The following is a 23,013-nucleotide window of genomic DNA, read 5'->3' on the forward strand; positions in this document are numbered from 1 at the left end:
ATAGAGGAAGATGTTTATGAGCCATGTTCAACCACATTGTACAAATCCATTTCTTTCAATATGAAACAGAAACAGAAAGAATAATATTCTTGGCAAAGATTTAAATACCATGATACTGCTGAAATAATATCCCTAGCTTGTTGCAATATTACTGTTCTTTATGATATATGAGTAAATGGAAGATAGGTTGGGTGTCTAGAAGATACTAAAACACCATGCTTAGCAGTAGATGAATCTGTGAAATATTATTTATTTATTATTTATGTATTTACAATATTTGTATACTGCTCCATATCCAAAACAAATTTCGGAGTGGTGAACACAAAAGATAAAACGGTAAAATATTACAGGAGCAAGACATGAAAGAGAGGCTGTATATCATGGATGAGCAACTACAGGGGGCCTGGGGACTTTGTCCCTCCTGATCCCTCCCCACGGGCTACACTCTTTCCACTGCCTCAAAAGCCACAAAAATCTTTTGGCAGCAAACCACTGTGGAAGTTTACAAGTACCAAATATAGCTTGTTTACAAGCTAAGTTTTTCCCTTCTATGCATCCGTAGTGGTTTGCTGCCAAAATGTGGCAGCAAACGGCTGGGTTTTTTGCATTTTTAAAAAGTGTTTCGGCAATGCGGTGGGGGCATTGGGGGCTGCACCAGTGGTCAGGATGGCTGCCTGTTACCCATACCTGTTGTATGTCCTTAGAAAATAAAAGAACACATTTTTGAAATTATGACTACAGTCCGTATAAGGCGTTTCCGTGGTGATGATGGGGTTGTTTTTTAGTATTTTGCATCAAGAGTTTTTATTTAAGCAGCCAAATTAATTATTTGCTCTGCAGGGGGCATAGCTGAATGCTTGTAAAAGCTGGGTTTTACTTACTCGCTCATAATCAGTTCGCACAGAGGAGATGGAGTAGTGCAGGGTGTTGGTGTGGGCCTTGGAGGCTGTGGTGTCACTTCTCCACAGTAGGGATTTTTTGGATCATAAACCTTCCAATGGGGAGCCATGTCTGAGCAAGAGGAGGCTTCATGGCCACTGGGCAAGCGGCAATCATCTGACCGATCATTTGAACAACTCCCTGGGAGGGGAAAGAGTCACATCAAAACTGTGCTGAATATGCAATATACATGAGCGTTAAGCACGTATACTTTGGATGGCCTTGAAATCATGGAGCTGATTTTCTACTTGAAAAACTGTATCATTGTTGTCTGTTTGTCATAAAGTGTGCATCTTGTGGGCAGCATCCAACAGAATCATTCCACGAATTCAAATAACTCTAGCGGAACTCTGCTGAATCTTTCTGTTGTGCAACACGCTTGCACATCTGGTTGCACAAAGGGTTTCACAAGTATCATGCGCAATTGGTTGCACAAGACGTTGTGCAAGCATAATGCACAATCACTTGCACAGCTGTGCTTGTGCAAATGTAACTTTAGTTGGATTCTCCTCTTGTGTACAGTTCAGAACCTAGTTTCCTCTAGCACAACGCCATCTGCAGTAATGGAATGGCACAGTTGGATACTACCCTATGTTTCTTGCTCTTGGCATACAAGATCAGGAGAAATCCATTTTCCCTCACCAGGGCCTCTGTCACTTTCGATGCCCAAAGAGCTCATCCATTTGTCCTCTCTAGGGGTATTGGACTTCTGGTGGGGCAAGATGGTGACAGAAGAGGCTGCTCGGCCAGGTCTCTGTTTGTTTTCAGTTTTTCATAGAATCATAGAATAGTAGGGTTGAAATGGGCCTATAAGACCATCAAGTCTAACCCCCTGCCCATTGCAGGAATCCAAGTCAAAGCATCTTTTAAAAATTCTTTTAGGGAGCAATCCTATGGCCACTAGGCACTGTCTAGCGGGCTATAGGATATGCTCATTTCCAGGAACCAACCTCGGAGCCCACTCTCCGAGGTCGGTTCCTGGAAAACCGACCTCCCCCTTTATCCATGCTGCCTCAGAGGCAGCATGGAGAAGCCCTGTCCTACATGCTAGGAAGAGGAGCACAGAGCGACTGAAAAGGGGCATTCCAGGGGGCATTCCGGGGCAGGGAGAGCACAGCTGCACATACAACACATCCAGCGTGTCATACAGCAGCTTCCTCTCCTGGTCGGCCCCCCCTCCGCCAGACAGTTGAAAATGGCTGCCTAGTGAAAAAGAGCAAGGCAGGAGAGGCGTGGAGGGAATGATCCCGCCGTGCCTCTCCTGCCTTGCTTTGGATAGGCAGTTGCCTCCAGGTTTGGAGGCGGCCACCTATCTTGATAGGATTGCGTCCTTAATCATTCTAACTGCTTCACATTTGCTGCTGAGTGTTTCAGACTGGTGCAGAATGCAGTGGGTAGTTTTAGACCTAAGCTAAAAGGTAAAAAAAGGTAAAGGTGTCCCCAACCAGTTGTGTCCAACTCTAGGGTGTGGTAGTCATCTCCATTTCTAAGCCAAAGAGCCAGCACTGTCCGAAGACACTTCCATGGTCATGTGGCCAGCATGACTGAACACCGAGGTGCACGGAACGCTGTTACGTTCCCCGCCGAAGCGGTACCTATTTATCTACTTGCAATTTCTTGCTTTTGAACTGCTAGGTTGGCAGAAGCTGGGACTGAAGACGGGAGCTCACTCCGTCACGCAGCACTCGGGTCTCGAACTGCTGTCCTGCTGACCTTCTGGTCTGCAGTTCAGCGTCTTAACCACTAAGCCACCGCGGCCCCTAGACCTAAGCTAGGTGAGTGTTTTTAATTCTTTTCTCCTCTGACAGACTCGCGTTTGCAGTCTTATCTGTTAACTCTGGGAGAATGCAGCTGTGTGGGAATACACCTAATTCTAGTGGCTTTTGCTTGTTGTTTGTGGAGTTTGGCTGAACTCTGCTATCTTTTGGTAGTTTGCCAACTTCTGCCAACACAATTTTTTTCTGAATATATATAACAACAACTGAGAGGCAGTGGTGATAAAATGCTTGTGTTTATGTTGGGATTGAAGACAAGAACCCGCCATTAGAAGATCGACTGCTTTCTATTATCGATTTGATTCTAGGGATGTACGAAAGTCACTTACCTTTTATGAAATTTGATTCGCGGTGGGGGGGAGGCGCTCCGTCCCTCCCCCCCCCAAATTCTGGCTGGGGGGGAGGTGCCCCGTCCCTCCCGCCGCGAATACTGGCCAGCCGGGACTGCAAATGGCGGCGGCCGTAGCTGCCGCCGTTTGCGTCCCTGCAGTTAGCCGTGATAGGCTACGTAAATGTTTACGTAGCCTATCACGGCTGAGTTAAAAAAACAACAACAACCGCACGTATGCAAATGGCGGCGCCCATGGGCGCCGCCATTTGCATTCCTTATTTTGGCACGTCTAGTCTACGTAAACATTTACGTAGACTACAGCGAAAATAAGGGGAACGTAAATAGCGTAGACGCTACGCTATTTGCGTTCCCCTTATTTTCGCCGTAGTCTACGTAAATGTTTACGTAGACTAGACATGCCAAAATAAGGAACACAAATGGCGGCGCCCATGGGTGCCGCCATTTGCATACGCGCAGTTTTGTTTTTTGTTTTAACTCAGCCGTGATAGGCTACGTAAACATTTACATAGCCTATCACGGTATTTTTACAAAAATCTAGCCATGATAGGCTACGTAAATCTTTACGTAGCCTATCACGTGTTTTTTTTTTAACTTGGAAATGGCGGTGGTGGCAGCTGGTCGGAAGACCGGCCGCCGTCACTGAACTGCCGCCGAACCGCCGCCGCCGCCAGGGAGATTCGCCCAAGGTAAGTCCTGTCCCGGGGGGGCGGGGGGGCAGACCGTTTTGCCATCGATTTTGGGGGGCCGAATGTGCTGGCATTTGGCCTCCCCGAGATTCGTGGCGAAATTCTCTGACATCCCTATTATTGACCTGCTCCCAGCTTAAAAGAGGAACTGGTTAGACAGCAGCCGAAGAACAGTAAGATGAGAAGAGCTAAAAGACCCAGGAGTCCTGATAAGGATGATGATGTTGGGTCTTCAAATCTTGGGCAAATCAGTCTGGATCATTGCTTTTTGCCTCTGAAGTTAAGTTTACTAGTGGAGTCTTTGCAATCTGATTACAGAATTGTTTTGACCCTCTGCATAGAGAAATGGCTGAGCAGATACTCTCCGGATCTGAAGAGAAGGAAAAGGATAGCAACGCGAATACTCCCTTAATTGCTGAACAGAGGATGTTAGAATGAAAAGTGGAATGGCTAAGGGAATGTTGCCTGTTGACTAACTGGAGAGTTCAAACTATTTTTGAACATTTGGACTATATTGTTAAGAAGCTGGATGATTTGGATGAAAGGTTGCAAAGCACCCTCACATCTTCTGAAACACAGCCCAGGGACGTGCAGAGAAAGGCCAGCCACATGCTTTTGAATAGTTTGGAGAGAGTTAAAACAAAAAAGCAGGAATGCCTTCCTATTCAAATGGCTTGCTACTGAGACCATGTGAGGTTATAGTTCATCTTTTTCCTTATAGGGGGCCACTTCCACACTGGGATTCTGTTTTTGGGGGGCTAAACAATATCTGAAAGTATTATTGGGTCCCTTTGCAGGCAATATAGATCTAAAATCAATGAAGGAGCTCCTCAATAATGGATAGTCCAAAAGTATTCTTTTAACTTTTAGCAGCAGACTTTAACTATGAAAAAGAAGGGCCAATTAGCCCAGGAAGGGGTGGTCCCTTATCGGCATTTAATTAGACCTCTGTTTGCACCCAAAATGCAGGACATGAGGAGAAAAGCCAGTGTGGTGTAGTGGCTAGAGTGTTGGACTGGGAGTCGGGAGATCCAGATTCTTATCCTCGCTCAGCCATGGAAGCAAAATGGGTGACTTTGGGCCAGTCACAGCCTCTCAGCCCAACCTACCTCACAGGACTGTTAATGTGAGGATAAAATGGAGAGGAGGTGGATTATGTACGCTGCCTTGGAGGAAAAAAGGAGGAAAAAGCGGTGGGACATAAATGTAGTAAATAAATAAAAGCCTCTCCATTCATTTGTCCTGGTGGTAAGGAGCTTGTAACTGGTGAGATGAATGACTTGCAGCATTGCAACTGGTGAGATGAATGACTTGCAGTCATACAGGAAAATTATAACAGGCCCAAACAATTAGCTGCAGAGTTGAGTAAGGCAGCTCCTAAGAACTATGTTTCAGATTCACTAGACTGGACAGTGCCAGAAGAACTGCTGAGTTCCTTCTCTAAGCTGCCTGACAAGGAACAATGAAATATTATAACCAAATTAGCCAAATTACAGTCTACGTTGAACCAAATACAACAGCAAGGAAAACAAAATACAGGGGAAATAATTGTTAATCAACATCCTCGTTCACATGTTGTCTCACCTAAATCTATAGTTAAAAAAGAGGTTAGTACAAGAACTTTTAAGTGTATAGATGCAGAGCTGCAAACCTCTGGAGTCTGATAGGATGAGACACAAGTCTGATTGTGTGACCTTGAATCACTGGCTGAGCTATCAAGCACTAACCACATCAGAAATAGGTTGCCCTCCCCCTAGAGTTAAGAAAGATATTATTCCCCCAGGTTGGGTCTCCAGCAATAAGCAGAATGGAAGTGCGGTTTTAAAGCCCTAAGTGTAGGGCTTTAAGGGACTCAGGGTTGAAACTGCTGTCATGGAATTTAGCAGGATGGTGATCAAAGCAAAGTGTTTTGACATCTTCCTCCTACAAGAAACACGGCATAATGAAACCATAATGCTTAATGGCTAAAAATGCCATTCTATGGCAGCTATTCCCTCAAAGAAGGGTGGAAGAACCAGTGGTTGGCTAGCATGTTTCATCCTTACAAAGATGAAGGCAACTATAACAGCTATAGCTCCATGCAGTCCTTTTGCAATTGCTGTTCTTGTTAGATTCTTGGAAATGTGTCCATGTTTCTATACCGCCCAGCTTAAAAAAATCTACTGTGAATAAATGGCTGCAATTAGGCTAATCTGCCAGCTTTATGGCTGCAAATGGCACCCGCTACGCCATTTGCATCCGGAGACTCACTTACCCTACCCCAGCGATACGGCATGGCAATGCCAGCTGGCCATATCACCAGAGGAGCGGAGCGGGCGGCCGGCTCCGCGGGATTGCCATGATGAGGGAGCCGACCAGCACGGATTCCGGGGGGAGCCAGAGGTGAGTGATCCGTTCCACCACGGGGCCCAATGGGGTCCGTGGTGGAATTCTCCCCCATCCCTAATGATCACTTACCACTAACCATAATACTGGCATGCCCAGCACATAACAACTTATGTCTGCAAACTCATCTATTTCTAATGGAGATCTAGGTATAACTGCCTGTAAGAGCATTAAATGGACACTGATTTTGCTTTGACTCAGCTCCTACATAGGCAAGATTTAATGGCCATTCATGCTGCTATACTTTCAGCCAACTCAGCTGCTGAGGCCATGAATCTATTTAAAATTCTGATTGATAGATTGCAAGACCAATTGAGAACTAAGGTTAGGAATAGTAGCTCAAGAACATTAGGATCCTCTAGTTGGTTCAATAAAGAGTGTAAACAGGCCAAAAGTCAGCTGAAGAGAATATATCTAAATACAGGAACCCTAACTCAGGCCTTTTGACCAATAGGTATGCTTCCCTTAGACAAAAGTATAAACTTCTGATGGGAAAAACCCAGCAAACTAAAGAACACTCCTGGCAAATTTTAATAAAGGCTTCCCACGATAGGGACATTTGCCTCTTCTGGCACACAATATCAGGTCTACAAGAGAATGCTTGCACACTCCAGTGTGAACTATTCGACCTAATGAATGGACACAGTATCACCAGTCACTATATTTTGATCATGATAATAAGGTTAACTGAATAACGGAGATCCCAGAAAATTTACTGGAGTGGCTACCAATATCTGTAACTGAGGTTAAGAATCTTATTCTTCAGCTAAAAGTAACAAAGCACCAGGCATAGGTTTTTTATCCCTGGAATTTCTGAAATCTAATACTGATTGGTGAGCTTCCCTATTGGCAGTGGTATTTTCATGTATTGATTCAACGGGGCTATGCCTGAGGGTTGAGGCACAGTAGTAGTTATCCCTATATTAAAAAAAAGGCCTCATATCTGATCCAGCAAATGATTGCCCAGTTAGTTTGCTAAGAAACCAGGTGGCGTGCTATACGTGGCATTTATTGATTTGAAAGCCGCATTTGACTCAATCTCTCGCACAAGAGTCTGGGACGAATTAAATTCCTCAACTATAGATAAGAGATTTCTTTTTCTGACTGAACGTTTGGATAATAATACCTGATTGAAGGTGTGATGTTCTATAGATGGGCAGCTTACAGACTCTGTCTTAGCAAAAAGGAGTCTGTTAAGCAAGGCTGTATTTTGGCCCTGGTATTATTTAATTATATTTAAATGATATGTGTGTGTGTGTGTGTGTGTGTGTGTGTGTATATATATGAATGATACTGTCAAGTATCTAATATCTCCAGCCTATCACACCTCTAAATAGGCTAAAAAAGCTATTTCCATCCTATTGTATGCAGATGATGCTGTATTTCTTTCTCAAACAAAAGTGGGATCAAAAAGATTGATGGGGGCATTCTCTGAATTCTGCCAAAAAACCATCTAGTTGTGAATAATAACAAAACTAAAGTTATAGTATTCTCTAGATGATACAGGCCCTATAGACGGCATTTGGATAAACTGTTAATTGAACAAGTCAGAGACTTCAAATACCTGGGAGTAGTTTTTCAACAGGGCATGATCAGCCCGTCAGAAGTATGTGGTGGAAAAAGCATCTCAGAGTGCTAAAACCTCAATGTGCTTCTTTTATACAGAAGGAGGTAACCACATACCCTCAGCATTTGAAGTTTTCAAAGCTAAACCCTTAGCTCAGTTAGTATATGGGGTTCAGTATATGGGTGGATGCTTATTCTAGACAAGGTGAAGTTGTTCAGTCTCATTTTTTTCCTATTTCATGCTGTGTCCCAAATGCCTCCTTCCCTTGCGTTTGGAGGCTACTCTTCCCTTTATCAGTTTACAGGCCTGGTGTAGAGTAGGACACTTAATTATTGGCTTCAGCTGAACTTAACTCCTATTGGTTCGCTTCCCTCAGTTCCGCAGGACCCCCATAAGAGTGGATGGATGAACACCACCACTTTAAAGCATCGTTCTTTTGGCCTATCAACACAGCAGTTATTGGTGCTGGGGTTTAGTACAGCAGAAGATCTAGACCGCACTTCCACGATACTGAACAGCGGAACAATTTAGCCACTATAAGAACATTCAGTAGATGGCACGATCACTTTCCGGTTCCGCCCAGTCTCTTGGACACACTGGCATCTTGTTTGCAAAAAACATAGCAGTTCTAAAATACAGATGAGCTTTTACTACTAATGCAAGACTGACTATACTGCCATCAGGTGTACTTGAGGGCCGATTTAAAAGAATCCCATTTCAAAACCATGTATGGCCACGTGGAGATGGCAGTATTGAAACAGTAGCTCACGTGTTATTAGTTTGCACTTTTTATAGAGATTTGAGGAAAGAGGTGATTACTCCACTGCTGTGCTCTATTCCAGAGCAGTCAGTTATTGCTTCTGTGTCTTTTCTTCTCGCAGATCAAAATAAGCTGGTGACAGCAAAGACTGCAAAATTTTTAGCAGGTGCTACTAAACCAGATCTGTCATTCTATCTGAGTCTTGATTTTACACAGCTCCTTCAATTGATCAGAAGTTTATCTGTTTCTTTTTTATATGGGAAAAGGATCGGCATTTGTGCTTGATGCAAATTTTAAGAATCTAATCTGCGTAACTTCAGTCTATTGTGATCTTGCTTTTATCCTTTGTACATTATATTTTAAATGCAAAGGCCTCTGGATGATGCAAATAAAGGAATCTGAATCTTCTTGCTCTTGGATATGAATATCCAAGAATATATGTAGCTGCTTTATATTGTAAGACCATAAGAAGAGCTGTGCTGGATCAGACCAAGGGTCTATCTAGTCCAGCATTCTGTTCACACAGTGGCCAACCAGCTGTCCACTGGAAACACACAAACAGGGCATGAGTGCAACAGCACCCTCCCACCCAAATTCTCCACCAACTGGTGTACATAGGCTCACTGCCTCTGGTACTGGAGGTGGCATATAGCCATCAGGACTAGTAGCCATAGATAGTGCTCTCCTCCATGAATTTGTCCAATCCTCTTTTAAAGCCATCCAAACTGGTGGCCATCACTACATCTTGTGGAAGTGAATTCCATAGTTTAATGATGTACTGTGTGAAGAAGTACTTCCTTTTATCTGTCCTGAACCTCCCAATCAGCTTTGTGGGATGACCCTGAATTCTAGTATTATGAGAGAGGGAGAAAAATGTCTCCCTATCTACTTCCTACACACTGTGCATAATTTTGTACACTTCCATTGAGTAAGACCATTAGTCCATCTTGCCCAGTCCTGTCTACTCTGACTGGCAGCAGCTTTTTCTTGGCCCTGAGATCCTTTATCAGAAGAGATACCAGGAATGTAACTTGGAACCCTCTACACACTACAAGCATGTGCCTTATTATTCAGCTGTCGCCCCCTCCCTCCTTGTCATTAAACTATCACCCTTTTGATCATGGTCTGCATTTGATCATTGTCTGCACATGTTAGTTAACTGTTGTGAGAGAATAGCCTAGTGGAAAAGGATTGAAACCTTTTACTTACCACATTGCCCCTCTGTGTTGTATTCAAACAGGCCAAATGGGAGTTTTATGGTGAAGGCATGCCCGCTGAAGGAAATAAAAGCCTGGATGGCAGGAATTTCAACAGTCATGGTAGTACCAACACTGGTAACTGAAATGCCATCCTTGGTGAAACTGCTACTGACTGGTTCATTGTTGAATAGAACCTACAAACAGCAATATAAAAGAGGCTAATGGTTAGATGGGCTCAAATGTAAATCTGGACAATTTCTCCTAAAGATGTTCAGAATTGTTTAGATAAAGCAGCCCTGTTAATGGAGACCCTTGTTAGCCACTCTGCTGCCTTTTATACAATTTTCAGTACTGTATTGTTTTATTGTGTTGTTTTATGTATTTATAAGTCTCTCTGGTAGTTTTTAATTGAAAACAAGGATAAAATATCTTAAATAAAGTGAATTAATAAAATAAGCTCAGGCTTATTTTATTAATTAATGGATGTGTTCAGGATTTAGATGATTTAGCGGAATTGCACCTCGTTCCTAAACACAGTCCACATAATGGGATTAAAGCAGGGGGTGAAATACAAGCATTCTTTAAACAGGCACGTCCTTGTAATAATTATGTGAATGTTACAACCATTAGCTAGGTTATATGGTCTCGGTACAATTATGACTTTTTTTCTTTTCTTTTCGCTAAAGCATTGCTATTTTAGGAGGTTACACAGTTTAGGGTGCAAGTCTATGCATATTTAGAACAAAGTCCTACAACTCCCAGCATTCCTAGCCAGGCATGCTGGCTGGGGAATGCTAGGAGCTGTAGGACTTTTTTCTGTCTAAACATGCATAGAATTGTGCCCTTAAAACCTATGACATATTACCTTGTTAATTTTCACTCCTTTGTGCATTTGACTGCTTAGCACTACTTCCATATAGTTGTAATTTACAATAATGGATCTGGAACAGGATTGGTTATTAGCTGCATCACAGAAGTAATTGTTAACCAAAACACTGAAGTTTCCATGTTTATTCACAATCTCTTTCACCAGGACATAAGTGCAATTCTCATGGAAAGTGTAAGAAGTGCCATCAAAAGTCCTATAGTTAGAATTGTCCCAACCGGTGCAAATACCTATAATGGAGAAATCAAAAGATCAGAAATGTTCACTGTTAGAGAATAGTCCTCAGCTGGCTGGATGCACCTGATCTTGCCTGATCTTGGAAACTAAGCAGGATCAGCCCTGGTTAGTACTTGGATGGGAGACCATCTGGGAATCAGGCTTCCTGCATTGCGTAGGGAGGGGGTTGGGCTCGAAGGTCTTGTAGGCCCCTTCCAACCCTATGATTCTATGGCTCTATTTGACAATGCTATTCCACATATTAAATCTGAAGAACAAGATACCAATCTGGTCCACCCATTAGAAAGTGTGAACAATTATTAAGTTAGAGAGAAAAATATAATGAATTATGCAATCTTGTAAGTAAAATATCTTAACCCCTTATTACACAAAATTAAAATATGTATAATTTCTCTTATTGCTCACTAAGGCTACAGTCCTTTTCACACTAATCTGGGACTAAGTCCAATTGAGCGCTGTAAGACTTACTTCTGTGTAGACATGCACAGGGTTGCACTGCAAGTCATTGTACTTACATTCACACTCATAGCGGGAACAGCCATCCTTATCTACTATTTTTACTGGTGAGACTCCACTTGCACATTCTATCTTTTCTGCAGGTGGTAGATGCACCAGAATAGTTTTGTTGTTTCCTTCACAAGTCGCCATAGTGCAATTGTTTAACATCCAAGTTTCATTAGCCTGGAAGTGAACCACAGGGGAGTTAATGCTTGTGCTTTTAGAAAGAGGTCATCCTTGTAACAAGGCTTCAAGAGTGAAATAGGTGTAATGTTCATCCAAGGCTGAGAGCTAAACTACATGCTACAACATAATGTCCAGCTGATCCTCACCATTGTGTTTACCTTAGTGTAAGCGTGCAGGGCTCCAATCTGGATCAGGGCCACCTTGCGCAGGGAGGGGAGGTTTAAACCTCCCCACCTAGCCACTTGCCCTACAAAAATTCACCTCCACTCGCGGCTAGAAAAAGAAAAAAAACACCCTCCATTAATGCCAAAGGATTTCCCCCCATCGTTTTTAGCCCCTGTGGGGGGTGGGTGAACTTGGGCAGGGGAAACTGGCTGGGTGGGAAGGTTTAAATCTCCCCTACCCATGTGCAGTGGTCCCAAACTAGATCGACCCCCCCTGCATGCTTACACCAAGGTAAACAAAATGGCAAGGATGAGCTGCACCCTACGTATTTAACATCACGTATAGTTTAGCCCTGAGTGTACATTCACAAGGCAGCTTCCTGTGCTCCCCTAATGCAACAAGACTGACACAGCCAGAACTGTGGGCAGTGTCCCTGGAAAAGTCAGGGTATCTTTTTTCCTGGGGCAGCCCTTCATGAAGACTGGAGTCATGTGACGGTTACTAAGAGAACTGAAAAGGGTGAGTGAGGCGTCGTTGCCTGTCTTTGATGCACACAGAAACATCACTTTCTGACTCACTGCTGTCTCTGGTAAACAGATTTGCAGATTTCTGAAACATGACCAAAAAAATTCAGAACCTCTTCACCAGAGGCAATTGTCGGGTAAGTGCACATACCGCAAGCAAGGATGCCTTTCTCACATCACCTTCAACATTGCCAAAACAATCAGCTGTTCTCCATCCCAAGAGTGAAAGTCCTGTTGTATAGACACCACAGTGTGTATTGCTTTTGCATTTGTCCATTTCAGCAGTGTGGGTGACCATAGCATGCTGAATGTCTGATACATGCATGTAAATGGTGGAAATCAAAATATGCTGTTATTTACTATTATATATTATACTTCCCCCGTCTTTCCTTCAAGGAACTCAAGGCAGCATACATGGTTCTCCCCTCTGCTTTTATCCTCACAACACCCCTGTGAGGTAGGTTAGGCTGAGAGACTGTGATGGGCCCAGTGTCACCCAGTAAGCTTTGCAGCTGAGTGCAGATCTGAACCTGGGTCACCCTGCTTCACATCCAACACTCTAACCAGTATATCTTATCAGCTTAGGGAGCAGTCCCATGCATATTTAGACAGAAAAAAGTCTTACAACTCCCAGCACTCCCAACCCAAGTCACCATGGCTGGCTTGGGAATGCTGGGAGTTGTAAGACTTTTTTCATTCTAAACATGCATAGGATTGCATCCTTACTGTTCTAACACCCTGATCTAGCTAAGGAGATCCTTCATGTACATCACTTGCTGCTGGATCAGGAACCATAAGCATAAATCAGATACACTTCTAAGTGTAGACGCCATCTATCTGTACTCCATCACTTTAAACAGGATACACGTTTGAAAGCACCTTCAAATGTACATCCCTATTCTAGTGCAACTAATCATGCATAAATACCTTCCTGAAGCACAACTAGAGCTGCATCTGGGTGCAAGTATATTTGGTCTGTTACAGACACCATACCTGTCATTTACATGGCTGGAGTTACTTATTTTTCACTTTGACCCGTATATGCTTGGCTGAACATTGTTCATACCCCTTTTGTATATTTTTCATACAAATAAATCCACATTATTCTAGAATGTATACAACAGACTATATAATCCAAATGGGGAATAAAAAGAATTTGATATAGATGACATGCCATCTAGTAGGAATACCAAATAAGCAAAAGAAATACTGCAGCCATTATACTGATGTTCAAGCGAATAAATAATTGTGATGTGGGAATCCCTCTGTTGAAAAGAAGACATTTCTTTGCAGGTCCTAAAAACAAAAATTGATTGAATTCATGCAGAAAATTATTAACTTAAAGTTATCGCTCCTTTTTTGATAATTAGATAGAAGAAATGTGAACATTGTTTATATTACTATTCCACAAAGAGAATGTTATAATAATGCTAGAAATTAGTTATATTTGTCCAAAGCTTCAGTTCTTGTTTCCTCAGGAATGTTACTTGTAAGATCGTGTTTATTGAGAGGACAGTTCTAGAGGGATTATGCTATACCTGGGGTGAACAACCTTTGTAATGCTGGCTTGGGGGCTGGGGGCTGCACGTGCGCGTGCGCACACACACACACACATGCCTACACACACACACAACCCAGCAGTCCTTATACAGATAGGTCTTTCCTCACTGCTAGCAGGAAAAGAGCAATCTTTATGAGGATCTCAGGGGGAGGGAGTAGAGAGTACAGTCAGCAGGGAAATCAAGTGTGTGTGTGTGTGAGAGAGATTTGGGGTGGGAGGCAAGTCCGCCCATGGGGGCTGTAATAAAAGTTTTGGGGATGCATGCAGCCTGCGTCATGCACTGCATACCCTTGCATTACATCAAATTACAGTGAGATGCAACCGGCAAAATTCATGAATTATCCATTTAATACATTCATGGAAAATTTCTGATGAAAGTGTGCCATTAGTGCACAAATGAAAAGCAACACTAAAGTGGGATTACCTTTCTAGGTGGATCAACATTGGGGCAACCTGGTACAGGAGTTGTATTTTCAGTTGGTACAGGTGAAGAAGTGCGTAGTTCAGTTGAGGGAACAGAAACTGTGGGTTTGGGAGTAGATGATATTCCTGCAGTTGTAACTGATGAAGTTGATGGTCGGAGAGTTGTAGAAGGACATTGTACCGGCTTCCTCTCAACTTCACAATGCTTGTTGCAAACTGCATAAAAACTGCACCCAGAACTATCAGTTCTATTATATATCAGTTCCCCTGTTTAAAAGGCAAAACATTAAATGAATTGTAAAGTAACGTGTAGAAATACTGTAAACCAAATAATGTCATAACATTTAGAAGTACGTGCATAGGTCAGATTTATTTATCTACTTACCTACATGCAGTGCAGTGCTAATCATATTTACTAAGAAGCAGACCCAAGTAAATATGCATAGGAATAAACTGTTACAGTTACTTATAGTTGGAAAGATCCACCCACCCGTGGGCATAGCTATGCAAAGAAAAGGGGATCAGCTTGGGGCTTAAGGGAGCCCTTTTCCTGCCCAACTTCAGCTGGTACTCAGCTAATGATATGTAACGTGTGACCCAGGACTCTGGGGAGGAGAGGAGCAGTTGTATACTTTTATGGAAAGTGCACATTGGGCTCTTGTTAAAAGTAAATGCCTGGCCCATGGTAGTAGATGGAAATGGATAAGGGCCAGATGAGAAAGTGGAGGGAGGAGAGATGTATCCATGGAGTTCTATGCTGATCTCTCCAACTCAGACAGTGTGGACTGTTGGAAGTGCAGAACAGACTGTATCCAACAGTCTTACACCATGTTTCAATAAAACACCCATAATGGTGTACAGTAAATAAAAAACATATAATATCAATACAACAAATACTGTAAATAGTAGTCTGAACTTCTCAAAGTTGTTTCAAACATTTTGGTTCAAAAAGAGTTTTAAAATGGTTTAAAACACAAGGATAAGTAAACATATTTCCCTGCTAGTCAAATAACACTGTACAGCAAAGCACTAAAGTGAACTTCCCTGGGTAGAACAGTCCACAATTGTAGTACAGTTCTAGAGAAGGGCCTGTTCTAAGTGTAAAGCAAAATTAAAGCAAAATGTGAATGAAAATATTACTTCAGTGCTTCACATATACATTAGGAGAAACTCACCAGGAGAAAAGAAAGAATCAGTAACTCCAGACACATGGCAGAAACATGGAGTTGTTCTGCTTAAAGTGACAGTTGCAGTTCCTATTGTGGAATGCACGGAACTACTTGATGTTGTACCTGGTGCTGTTGGAGACACAATAGAACAGAAAGAAGTAAGTAAAGTGGCGACTATGAAAGCTAACTCAGTTGAGGTTATACTACTGGAACTGGGTGGTGAATGCTGTGGAAGAGCCTGGCTGGGAGTTATAGTTCAAGTAGAGGGCACTAAGGTAAGGGAGGCTGCTGGAGCTGTTGGAAGCTCTGACCTCCCTAAGCAGATCAACACAGAAATCCAACTAAGTGCAATTGGACCTACAAGAATGTTTGGGTCTGCAATTTTTAACATGATAACTGTACTAGGAGAATAGTTCATTATTTAACACATCGAATCTACATTGTCAATTTTTTTTTTACAAGCTATGTGATCCAGCAAGAGGCCACATACTTCGGTGCCTGTATCTCTATCTGGATGAAAAATAATGTCCCTTAGAAGGTATTGTAAATATAATTTCCCATCTGCATCTATTAGCAAGGGCAAAACTGGCTGCACGCAATAGCACCGATAAGCTCTTTGATACATGCGCAGTAGAGTTGGGACCAAACCTTTTCATGTTTTGGATACCAGGATTTCAGCAAATGTATTTGCTCTACATTGAAATAAACATAATCTTCTTGGCTACCTAACTGATTAACTGATAGCAAGTATTTACTGATATTGTCCATATATATATATATATATGTGTGTGTGTGTGTATATATATATATATATATATGAATAAATTAAAAAGGACCTGCAGAACCACACTGATTACAAAGGGCAAACTAGTGTAGCAGCCATATCGGGGGTCAGTCTAAGTAGCCTCATGCAGTCTCATGCTTCATGTTCTTGCTGAGCTCTTTCTCCCTTGAATATATTGTTGTAAGCTGATGAGACACAGGAATTCCTTATCTTGTCAAAGGTCATACAATTGTATATCTTGTTCTCTGCTGTTCTCTTCTGTTCTCTCCTTATCATGGCTACCCTATAACCCAGTTCTTGTATTATAAACAATGGTGCTAGGAGAAGAAATGTTGAGGACTGCAACCCCACGTGGGAGGGGGAGGAGGAGCCGTTTCATATGTGTCACAATGTCTATAAAAACAATGTGCTGATGTATTTCGGGGCTTCTGGCTCTTTGGAAATGATTCCAGCCTTAAGCCCGCACGTTAAATAAAGAATCTCTTTTTCCTTCACTCCGTGGTCTCTCTGACTCTGGGTTCTGCAACATAAATGGTGCCGTGACTCGGATGTGGCAGGCTCTGAGCCAGACAGGTGGCAGTTGCCTGCTCTTGATCGCCGCACCGGGAAGATGAGCTCAGCGCATGCCTCCCTTTCTTGGCGCTACCGACCTTTTTGTCGAGTGAATGAGAGAAAGCCTGCACTGGGATCGCCCAAATGGCAGCGAGCAGCAAGAGAACCTTGGGAAGCGGAGGAAGGAACTTGAGCCCTGCCTGTATCGCAGCTGCAATTGAGTTGAAACCCACATTGGAAGCCTTCAGGAGAAAGGCAAGTATATGGGAAAAAGAGGGCCCCGCCTTTAGGGAGAAAGGCCACTGGGCAGAAAAAAAGAGGGGCCCGCCTTATGAAGAAGGTCAGTGTTGGTGGTATACGTATACAAAAAGAACCTACTCCTTGCGGGTAGAAGGGGGGCCTGATCACACCCCCGAGTGGGCGCCAGTACCCAGCACGCCAGTACTAAGTAGGAAGCTGAGGAAGCTGGGGAAGCTGCTTTCCGCTCTGGTAAAAAGTGGGAAAAGTGGGTGGCAGGGACATATGGATGCAGTGGAGAGATGGATGATTGTGTGAGTGGCTACTGTGGTTTCTGATGCATACCGTTGTCCGTCCGGGTGCCCAGGCCAGTAGCAAAGTGCGTGGTGTGTAAAATCCTCTTGTGTCGGCCAGTGAGACCCCTTACTCACTGACCAATTCCCCTTCCCTAATTGTGTCTGTCTTCAATTTAGGAGGGAGGCTATGGGTGGTGGGGGAAGCAAACCTTGCACCCCCTTGGGATATATGCTAGCAAATTTTAAGAAAGGTTTTAGTGGAGATTATGGGGACCCCCCCATGAATCCTCAACGGTTGCAGACTTTGTGTGGAATAGAGTGGCCGTCTTTTAGTGTAGGATGGCCTACTAAAGGCTCTTTGGAGCCCAGCAAAATCAGCCGTGTATATGCCATTGTGGTTGGGAGACCTGGGCACCCCGACCAATTTCCCTACATAAACTCATGAGATTCCATAGTCCGCGCTTCTCCTCCATGGCTAAAGAAATGCCTAGAATCCCAGGCAAAAGTTTTGGTGCTCAGAAAAGAAAAATTGGCCAAAAAGAAATTACAACCAGTATTAGAAGCCCCGTGTGAAGATCTGGCAGAGCTAACGGTGTTTCCACCTGCTTATGCCCTGCTTCCACCACGGGCCCATGTTACTGTAAGACTGCCCTGTCGAGATCCAGATCCTGTGGCTCCTGAGCCCCTGCCATCCCCCCTACAGAGGCATTGCCCCTCGCTTTGACTTAGAACTGTTGCCATCAGTTTCAAGCCCCACTGGCAGTAATTCACCGATTTCAGCTACGGTCCTCAACTCCCAGATATTGTCTGCCGAGACTTTCATCTCTACGGGATCGGGAGGTTCCCCTCTTACACCTCAATCAGCATTAATAAAAGAAACTGAAGAATTGAAGTGTTGGGCAGAAGATTTAATAAAATCAGCAGTGACCCTTAAAAAGATGTGTTCTCACAAAAAAGGGGAGGCGAGCTCGTCTACTGCTCAAGACTTGCACCCTCTTGAGATGTATGTCAAACAAAGGAGGAAAAGGGTTATTTTTTTTAAAAAAAGATTCAGAATAGAGAGAGAAAACAGCAAAAAGCTCAAGGTCGAGCTGAGAGGAAAAAAAAACAAGATCTGAGGCTGTTAATTAGAAAAATGTTGCAGGACAGTCTGGCTTTTAACAAAGCGTGGGAGCGTGAGAGTGTAAGGCCGAAGAAGTAGCCTAGCGCGCCGAGAGAGGGGGGGCAGGAAAATTGCCCACAACGTTCTGAGTTGTGCAACATCATCACCTCGCCTAATTGAGATGAAATCCCTAAGAAATGGAAACTGAAAATGAAGACCCAGAAGATGAAGGCAAAATAGAAAATAAAGGTGAAGAATCAGCCCCCAGAGCACAGGCTAGACCCCTCTTCGAGTGAAAAGTGTGCCATAAGACTGTCCCAAAGCAGAATGAAGCGGAAAGACCATATTGAAGATCTCTGTCAAGGTAGCCGTGTTTAGCTTTAAACTGTGTTAAAATTGCATAGAGCCTGTAGCTACTGACCATCGGCTATATGATTTCTGAAGAGCGTAACCATTAAGCTTTTGCCGTGGGATTCCCTGCAATGAAGAAATCTCACTGATTTGAGTGTCCAGTGTTACACTGCCTAAGTGTGTGTGCTGAAGAGACCGAGAAACCAGAGCTGCAATAAACTGTGTAAGCTGGGAGACCCAACCTGATTGAGAAGAAAAGAAGATATTGGAGTAACTGTCTTGAAAAACAGTGAGATCTGTGTAGCTGGCTGGCTGACGCTGTCAGTGATGTTACAACTTTAAATTAAGACTGTTTTCCTGTTTGAGACCCCAGCGAAGAAAGCTGACCCGAGTTATTTGTTGCCCGTGCCAAAGCAAGAATTTGGCTGCCCTGTACCTCATCAATACAAACAAACTGAGAAGCTTGCCTTTGAAGTCCTGCAAATCACCCCACCGCCTCCCCGAAGATTAATGGCTGCCTGAAACATGCAAGTATAAGGCGATGCCCATCACCCCCCAGCGTCCTGAGTTTCGGCACTCAGTGTTTCAGTGCTTTCGTGTACCAGGTTAAAAGGAAAAAAAGAGTAAGTTTTTAAAATGTCTGTGAGAACCTGACAGAAGTAGAATAAAATTTACAGAGGAGTTGCCCAGGTTAAAGCGTCACGGCTAGAGAGCTGAGCTGTGCCGCTCTGTTTAGACAGAGGCCTTGCTAAAAAGTTAAAGGCCCTTGTCTGTCAGAAGGGGTGTAGGGCCACACTTTCCCTTTTTAAACTGATGCAAAAGTGGAGAGCCTTTGCTGGAAATATCGCATCTTCATTGCCCAGAGCCTTCTCTGTTTGCCTCCATCATCATCTGGGCTTTTTAGAGACACTCTGCACATGAACTAAAATTTTAAATTGTCAAAGACTTGCCATGGACAGTGTTGTAAAGCTTTTGATAAACTTGAACTCTCATCGCTGTGGACCGTGTGTCTGTGTTTGTAGTCAGCTCAGTGTACAGCAGGCTGAGTTTGATCTATGACTTTTAGATTTCCTTCTGCCAGAACTCATGCAGCATAGAGTTGCCGATGCAAAAATGGTGACCTAGAACTCTGCGTGTGTGGGTATGCCCGTCCCTTGATTTTAATGGGCCCTGAGCTTTCAGCCAGAAGAGCAGTATGATTGCTGGATCTGCTCCATCATGCCTTACCATGCAAAAAGTGTTTTCCGTTCATTGTGTTAAATTGCAGAAAAAGTTTGTTGTGTATATTTTATGATTTCTTAGATATCATAAAATATATGTGATATTTGCAGATTAGTGTTGGTTGCAACTCCAAATAATACTGAGTGTGGTTCCCAATGGATGACAAGGAGAAAAGACAAAGTCAAGTAGAGAAAGACAGAAGCAAGTAGAAAAGAAGGAATAGAGAAAGTAGAAGACAGATAGAGAAGGGAGAAAAAAAAGAAACAAAAGGCAAGAGGCAAAGAAAAAAAAAACATTTGTAGAAAAGAGGCATGGCCATAGTTGCCCCCAGGGTAAATTAAAAGCAGCTGATTGTGCCTGGAGCTTATTACCTGGGATAAAGTAGCCACAATAATGTAATAGTTCTTTAAGATGAAGAAAATGTAACTAGAAAGAAAAGAAGAGCCTATCCCAAATGTGTGTCATTGGGACTAGTGTAAGGCAGAAAGGTTTAAGTAAGTTTAACTTGAAAAAGACAAATAAAGAGACAAGGCTGGTGCATGGAGCAGAAAGTTTTATGTAAAAAGTTTGAAACATGATCTGCAATACAGGCAGATCAGCAAAGAAAAAGAAAGCAAAAGAAAGAGAAAAAATTTGTCTTCCCATACTAATGAATAAAAGTGTTATCAAGCACTTTGGGAAGCGAAGTTGTTTACAGGAAGCTGTGCCTGAGAACCAAACACTTCTAGCCTATGCTGAAAATGCTTGCTAGTGTTGTGTTGCCTCATGGATAACATGTATGGTATAAAACCCATTTAGCCCAATAGCTCGTGGATCAGAGAAGCTGTCTGATCCAACCATTAAGTACGCCTGTGTGCTGTAAGTTACCCAATAAAGTCTCCTTGTAAGTAACCCCCCCCCCCCGCTGGAATCCCAAAACACAAGTGGGGCTAAACCCTGCTATTAGAAGCCATGAAAGCAGGTATGAAGAAGTCAATTAATATGACCAAAGTGTCTAAAGTGTTGCAAGGTGCCACCGAGGCCCCAGAGCGTAATTGGAGCATCTTTCAGATGCCTATCGCCAGTACACCCCCCTCGACCCAGATGCCCAAGAAGACGTGGATGAAAGAAGAAAAGAAGAAGACCCGGCAGAGGCAGAAGATTCTTAAAAAAGAACCAGTGTGCCCAGTGTGGACAAGATGGACATTAGTGGCATGAATGCCCAAATAAAATAAATCAAATACAAAAGAGAAAACCAAAGGGGCCAGAATGGGCGAAGAGGGAGACAGCTTGAGAGGGGCCGTGACATTGACTGTGAGGGGCCGTGACATTGACTTCATAATTGACACCGGAGCAGCATCAAGAGCAAGCAAACTTTAGCCTTAAACAAGAAGTCCAAACACTGAGCAAAGTTCTTCAAGCCCAGCATCGCTTTGTCTTAGAAAATAAGCCATTCCCATCACAGAAGTTCATCCTTTCCAACCAAGAGTTAAAGTATGAGTTAAAGAGGGAAAAATAACCCTTTGACTCCCAGATGGAGAGGACTGAGAACTGTCATACTTTCCACCCCCGCAGCTATGAAAGCAGCTGGAGTTAAACCCTGGATACATTAGACACGAGTCAAGAGAGCGAGAGGGGGAGAGTAGACTGTAAACAGAAATCCTGAAAATCCTTTAAAAATCATTCTGAAAAAGCAGTAAGAAGACTCAGGCTAGACCTTACTGTGGACACACCGGGAGACTGTCCCCCTGCGTATGGTCAGACCTGCAACTGCAGAATTGAAGAAGGGGACTAGACCCTACTGCAGCTTGCCAGGTGAATAGCTGCCCGGCGTACGGTCAGATCCCAAAGAAGATCAAACATGCGTGTTGTAGTGTTAGTAGTGTTGCATTGTGTCTCCTTAATAAGGTGCAAAAAGGGGGGTCTGCCCCTGGAAGGAGAAGTTTGCCCCAGTGATTTGCTGATAATTACTGGCTTCACCTGGCTAACATCACGAGAGTAAAACATTTTTGTTTGCCACGAGATATACCTGCAAACAGGCTTATTAGCTCTTGCCTAATACCTGTCTGTAGACATCCTAGGAAAATTCAAAAAGATATCATGTTAAAAGTTTATGGTGTAAGTTTAACTTATTCCCAAAATGCTAATTGGGGCATGGTTGCAAAGATCCTACCCCCTACAGAGTTCACTCAACGCATCCCCATCGTTGCTGAAACAAATGCTACGTGTGCACGAATGCTTAATTGTCAAAAATTTTCCAGCCTTCTTCATCATTTAAGTTGTGAGACACACCAAAAGCTCTGTTGTTTTAACTTAACTGATAATGGCAATGCTGTAGATGAACAGATCAACAAGCTGCACAATATAGTAGCTAACAAAACAATAAGACAAAACAATTAGCTCAATTAGTTAACCCCTTGGCTTCCAGATCTTAAATAGCTGGCTTAAAGCATTGTTCATCCTAATTCTACCAGTGTTGTTCATAAAAGTTCTGTTATGTCTCTGCGTTCCTTGTCTTATGCGCTGTTTAACCAATCTGTTTTATGTCTCAGCTAGTAAAACTGCTGCCCTTTATGCTCTAATAGCCCAACAAAAGGCTAAGTAATATGTATGTCACAAAAAGCTTTGTATGGTTATCAGAAATGCTATAATTGTAATGAAATTATGCATTTAAGGGGGGAATGTAGCAGCCATATCGGGGGTCAGACTAAGTAGCCTCATGCAGTCTCATGCTTCATGTTCTTGCTGAGCTCTTTCTCCCTTGAATATATTGTTGTAAGCTGACAGGAATTCCTTATCTTGTCAAAGGTCATACAATTGTATATCTTGTTCTCTGCTGTTCTCTTCTGTTCTCTCCTTATCATGGCTACCCTATAACCCAGTTCTTGTATTATAAACAATGGTGCTAGGAGAAGAAATGTTGAGGACTGCAACCCCACGTGGGAGGGGGAGGAGGAGCCGTTTCATATGTGTCACAATGTCTATAAAAACAATGTGCTGATGTATTTCAGGACTTCTGGCTCTTTGGAAATGATTCCAGCCTTAAGCCTGCGCGTTAAATAAAGAATCTCTTTTTCCTTCACTCCGTGGTCTCTCTGACTCTGGGTTCTGCAACACTAGCAGTGAGAAAAATTGTAAACTGCTGCGTACTGGCATTTCTAATAAATAGGATACCAAAA

The 23,013-nt window shown here is 43.1% G+C and overlaps 1 protein-coding gene across 1 annotated transcript in view; it reads right to left on the minus strand.

The window, feature by feature from the left end:
- Positions 1 to 23,013, minus strand: part of LOC146357826 (mucin-5AC-like) — a 96,506-nt gene that overhangs the window by 24,521 nt on the left and 48,972 nt on the right. The window contains exons 31-34 of the mRNA XM_084851198.1: positions 11,302 to 11,467; positions 10,529 to 10,779; positions 9,674 to 9,857; positions 882 to 1,080 (exon numbers count right to left, since the gene is read on the minus strand). Of these exons, the coding sequence (XP_084707324.1) occupies positions 882 to 1,080; positions 9,674 to 9,857; positions 10,529 to 10,779; positions 11,302 to 11,467 (800 nt within the window). The remainder of the gene's footprint in view (positions 1 to 881; positions 1,081 to 9,673; positions 9,858 to 10,528; positions 10,780 to 11,301; positions 11,468 to 23,013) is intronic.

The sequence above is a fragment of the Heloderma suspectum genome, chromosome 1, assembly GCF_057233095.1.
Source record: "Heloderma suspectum isolate Gila_16-S chromosome 1, 16-S_ref, whole genome shotgun sequence".
In the NCBI taxonomy this organism is placed as follows: domain Eukaryota; kingdom Metazoa; phylum Chordata; class Lepidosauria; order Squamata; family Helodermatidae; genus Heloderma; species Heloderma suspectum.